The 6,000-nt window shown below is 29.6% G+C and overlaps 1 protein-coding gene across 1 annotated transcript; it reads left to right on the top strand.

The window, feature by feature from the left end:
• The first annotated feature begins 500 nt into the window (after positions 1–500).
• Positions 501–1,841, top strand: LOC120143515 (stemmadenine O-acetyltransferase-like). Its single transcript, XM_039157847.1, has one exon. The coding sequence runs from the start codon at positions 501–503 to the stop codon at positions 1,839–1,841; it is 1,341 nt and encodes a 446-aa protein (XP_039013778.1).
• Positions 1,842–6,000: the final 4,159 nt, after the last annotated feature.

Below are 6,000 nucleotides of genomic sequence, written 5' to 3'. Positions count from 1 at the left end.
ATAACTTATTATAATTTTTTTTCAAAGATAACACAATGAGAGTTTCAAAGTTTTATAATTCATACTATAAAATACATCCTCATTAATCATACTACAATGTTTAACACATTGCAATTAGTAATAATCCAGTACATTATCAAAGTTTTTAAGATAAATTTTTAACAAACATATAAAACATAATTATAATTTATTAACGGTAGTCAAAATTCATAATTGTTAACCGTCAATTTTAGCGCTTCAATTAACCCAAATCATTTAATTTTAACTGTTACATGAATTAACCTAATATGATGGCTATATGAACACCATAATGGTTAGGTGCTTGTGCGGCTTTAAACTTGTCAACCTCCGAGTGCTAGCACGTTTTTATATTGAACAAACAATTTTTAGAAGTAGTATAAAATCCATTGAACCTGAACTTCAACAAAACATAAGACAGCCAGTTTCCATTATACGTTTAAGCTTTCAGTTTATACTGTTTCATTGCAATTGTTGCAGCAATGGAAGTTCATATTACTTCAAAGCAAATGGTTAAGCCCTCCTCTTCAAAACTTCATCTCTTGACACCATTCAACCTTTCCCTTTTAGACCAACTCGCTCCAGGAGTGTACACTCCTGTACTCCTCTTTTACGCTAAACCTAGTGATTCCAATGTCGACGGTTCTCAATTCTCAGACCAACTAAAACAATCGCTCCCGAAAGCTTTAACTCAGTTTTACCCTGCTGCTGGTCGGGTGAAGAATAACCTTTTCATTACTGATTTCGACGAGGGAGTTCCATATGTTGAAACCAGGGTGGAAGGCCGACTATCTGATTTCATTGAGCCAACTCAAAAACTAGAGGAAATGAACCGAATGCTTCCTTGTCGACCCTTTTCCTATATTCAAGATTCAACAGCACCCCAATTGGCTGTTCAAGTTAACATCTTCGACTGCGGTGGGATTGCACTAGGTTTGTGTTATTTACACAAGATTTTCGATGCAGCAAGCATATCTGCTTTCCTTAAAAGTTGGGCAGCTTTCAGTCGTGGTTCGAATGGTGAAATATCAGATCCTGGACTGTTAGGGGCATCGTCACGGTTTTTTCCTCCGGTTGAGTCAATGCCGGAAAATGCTGATTGGAAAAGCTTGTTCTTCAATGGCGGTGGGCGTAAGATAACAAGGACTTACGTGTTTGATGCTAATGCGATCTCGACTCTTAAGTTGATAGCGAAAAGCAAAAGCTTGGAGCATCCTTCCCGAGTATTAGCTGTAAGTGCATTCGTATGGAAGCATGCCATGCAGGCTTCTCGATCAGTTTCAGGAACTCTAAAACCAACTATTTTATGCCAACCAGTGAACCTTCGACCAAAATTTAAGCCCGCCTTACCGAGTTATTCAATTGGGAACATGTTTTCAATGGCAAGTAGCATGTACAACCCAGTTGGAAAAGATATTGACTTGTCTGAGTTGAGTTATCTAGTGAGAGAAGCAACGAAAAGTGCCCCTAATGATCCCGAGGTAATTCTGCAAGGATTTAACACTATGACAGAGCAACTCAGCCATCTTGCAGAAATGGTCTCAAAAGGAAATGTAGATTTTTTTATTTTAAGCAGCTGGATCAATACTTTGGATGCAAATGAAGATTTTGGGTGGGGAAAACGGGCTCTGTTTAGCATTCCAGGGATCGGCAGCCATAATCGAGAGTTGGGCAATGGTTTCGTTCTAAAAGAGGCTAGGCAGCACAACGCCATTGAAGTTTGGATTACTATATCCGAGAAAGAAATGGTTTTTCTGGAACGTGATCCCGAGTTCCTCGCATATGCTTCTCCAGGTTCTTACTTTGATAAAAGTGAGATCTAAACATAAACAAACAAGGAAGATGATTCCCAAACTTAAAACTATTGTTGCCAAGGCTAAGTAAGTTTCTTTGGTTTAATACTGTTGTGTTAATAATCAAAACTAATGTGTTCTGAAAGTTTCTTCTTGTTCTTGTCTTTGTATAATTTGCCTCAACAGAGGTTAATCTATGTTTGAATCAAATAAGGAATGAGTTTGTTTTCGTATACAAATAAAAGACTCTAGTTTTATTATAAAAGAAAAATCTAAAATTATAATTACAGTTTACGATTATAAGTATAAACTAAGCACATAATTAAAACATTTCCTATAATTATTAACACGGAACTAGCTACTTAAGATCTTATAAGGACATAAGTAAAAGGTCAAAAATCCATCTAAAAAATCAAACAAAATAAAGATGCAAATATATCTGGTTGAATCGGCAAACGAACCACAATAGAAGATCAAACTACTAAAAGGTCACCGATAATTACGAATTAGAATCGAGCGTCATGAGAATGCGAATCAAAATCGAGCGTCGTGAGAAAATTATCTCCGAACGTAAACCGTATATCTAAATTTATCCGAGAATCCAAAGTAGAACAAATCAACAAGATAACAATAGTGTTATTTTAATCGGTCGAGACGATGTTGAATCTAAACTTGAAAAAGTTAAACTATAAAATCGACCAAACAACTAATTTTACTTTTTAAAGGTATATGCAATTTGATTCAATTATTACAAAATACAACTATTTGTACTTTTTAAAGGTTTATGCAATTTGCTCGTGTACAAAACGATTATATATCCTTTAAAAACAAATTATGTTATATCCTTTTTTTTTGTTATATTAGAGTCTAGCTCATCAAAATCCTACTTAGAATCTTGTTTGTTTTACTGTAATTATTTTTTTAAAAATTATTTTTTTCTTATTTCGAATGTTTGGTTGACGGAAAATAGATTAGCTAATGTAATTCATTTTCTTAGTGAATAGAATTTCCTTTGTATATTTTGAAAAAAATATTTACGGCTTTATTTTTTGTAAGTCATTTTTCGAACTTTTCACTTCAAAACATAAATATTCAAAACAATTTTATTTATGTGTTTAATATTGATAATATTTAGTATCATTTCAATAAAAATGTTAATTATTAAATATTTTATTAATAGTTCTAACAATTATATATCCTTTAAAAGCAAATTATATTAAATCATTTTTTGTTAACTTATAGTCTAGCTCGTCAAAATACTATATGGTGTCTGTTTGTTTTACTGTAATTAGTTTTTAAAAATTTTTGTTTTCATTTTTTGGTGTTTGGTTGGAGAAAAATAGAGTACTTGATATAATTTATTTTATAGTCAATAAAATTTTCTTTGCATTTTTTGAAAAATGACTTATGGTCTAATTTTTCGTAAGTCATTTTCTGAACTTTTCACTTTAAACATAAATACTCAAAACACTATTATTTTATGTATTTAATATTAATATAACATTTTACTATCATTTTAATAAAAATATTAATTATTAAATATTTAGTAATAATTTTAATGATATAATATTGTTAATTGAATATTATAATTTTTAATAGTATAATGATATTCTTATTTTTAATAAGAAATTAATATAATTCATAATATTTATTATTTTAATAATATAATATAATATTTTTATTTTAATAAATAATTATATAACTTATAATATTTTTATTTTAATAAAATATATTAGTCTTGATATTTTATTTATAAAATTAAATAATATTTTAAAAGTAATATTGACATAAATTATATTAAATAAATTATTCTGATATTTTAAAAATAATTTTATTTTTCAAATAGATAATATTATTTATTATATTTAATATTTATAACAAATTATTTCTAGAAAATTTATCAATCAATAGAAATTGATTTATACAACATCATCCAAATATTATAAAATTATTTTCAAAAATTATTTTCTGAAATATTCATTTCATTTTACGAATATTATTTTCCAGAATTTATTTTTCATGAAACAAACATACTCTTATTATTAGACATAAAGGTCAGTTTACTCCTTAAAATATATATCTTTTATCGAATTATCCTTTAATTTTTTTAAATTATATCCTTAAAGGTCTATTTAAGGAGTATATATGTGTGTATGTATGTATGTATATATTTTAGTTTGTATATATATATTATCGAATAATACCTTATATCCACGAAGAGACAGCTTGATCTCAATGTTTGGAGGCTTTGATCTATCGTTGGAAAAATTCATTATGTCCCCAGGTTAATTAATTCCTTTTCATTTAGTAATCATAATTAATTTCCTTCAACTGAATCCTTTTAACATTTTATTTAATCCAATAGAAACCCTTACCTTTACAAGTTTTGAAATTTCAGTCCCAACTTTAAGATCCATAACTTCCCGGCCAATTTTCAGGGTGTTAAGACTCTCCTTAAAATAAATTCCTTAGAATATTTAGTTTCGGTATTGATCTCTAAAGTTTTATATTTACCCACTTTAGACTAATCTCAAATGATCATATGCAATTAAGTTATTTCTTCCACCACGTTAAGCATATTGGAATCACTAAATATAGATGACTCACCTTAACGAAAACGGATGTTATCTTACTAGAAAGCGACAATATTGACAAACTAGAGGTTAACTACTATCCTACAGTACTAGAGGAATCCTGTGATGCTAACTGAGTTATCAATGGGGTAAGGTCTATGAGTGAATATGTTTTCACTAGGCGGAACAGTAATTTTGTAGAAGTCTTCTAATAAAACAGGCATTGCTCGTTTTACTATGGAGTCAGAATTTATCACTTTCGACCTAGTTAGGCAAGTAACTAAGTGGCCCAGAAATTTATTAGCAAAATATCCATCATAGGGAAAACCGAGTACTTTGGTATCTTTATTATGCGATTCAAGGAAGTGATATGTATGACTCATAGTCTAGCTTATAATGGTAAGAAGAGACATATTCACTTAAGACATGAATCAATGAGACATTTAATAAAGAACAAAGTACTCTCTTTAGGGTATGTGAAGTCAAAGAGGAACCTAGTTGATCTGCTTTCCAAGGGTTTAAGTCGGAAGCTGATTATGAATTCGTTGAGAGTGATAGTTTTAAAGTTCATTGGTTGAAGAATTCATGGTTGATACCCAACTTAGTAATGTGGTAAAACAAAACAATGAAAAGACTCATAGTGTACATTTCTACATACCTATCCCTATTACAAATAATGTACATACACAGGATGAGCATTATTGCTTTTAATAAATTCATAGCCCAGGCTTTGAGTGGTCTTAGTGAGAAAGACTCGATGAATTTACCGTCTTTGGGTGAATATTTACTCTTAATAATTTCATAACCTAATATTTACTCTTAATAAGTCCATAACCTAGTGTTGAGTGAGTAGTCCTATCGTGAAGGACTAGATGAACTTACCATTAAAAAGGATGACTTTTCTTAAAATCCTAGTGAATTTAATCTCAAGAGTTTAGGTGATCCTATTTGAGAAGGAATTATTGAATTCATTGAATAAAGAGGTTGAGTATTTATTCTTAATGATTTCTTATCCTAAAGTTTGGATAGTTCATTTAATATAAACATAAAGAAATTCACCTTATTTATTGTGAGGTTAAGTTGTATTAAAGCTCTTAATTATTTCATAGCCCATATACGAGTGGTTTATTTTGAGATAAACCTAATGAAATAACCAACATAAGTGAGAAGGATTAGCCACCTTCGATGAAAAACGTTGGATCATTTTTTTCTAGTAAATTTACTAGAATCCTGAGGAAATAGGGTTATATATATACATTCGTATATATACTTTCGTTGACACATCGATGACTTCAATTGTTTAAAGGGTAGTTCTATATTATGAGTTCACCCTAATCTTAGAAAGTTCAAGGTTTGTTCACTTATCTAAGAGAAGAATTACTCATCATCACTATTTACTATTTTAAGATATGTTCACTAGTGCTTAAGCAATTAATCTCGCTATTGCTCTTATCGTGTATTAACTTCAATGCTCTCATTTTTATGAAAGAATTCTTTCGCATTAATGGGGAATGTTGTTAATGCTCAAAATTAAAACATTTTTAATGATGTTTAAATTTGATTTAAATAGCATTTTAATGTTGTTGAATAAAATGATGTTTTTTCCCTCACTATTT

Source organism: Hibiscus syriacus, unplaced genomic scaffold (assembly GCF_006381635.1).
Source record: "Hibiscus syriacus cultivar Baekdansim isolate YM2019G1 unplaced genomic scaffold, ASM638163v2 tig00000205_pilon, whole genome shotgun sequence".
NCBI classification, from domain to species: Eukaryota; Viridiplantae; Streptophyta; class Magnoliopsida; order Malvales; family Malvaceae; genus Hibiscus; species Hibiscus syriacus.
This window is presented reverse-complemented; position numbering and strand designations above follow the sequence as displayed.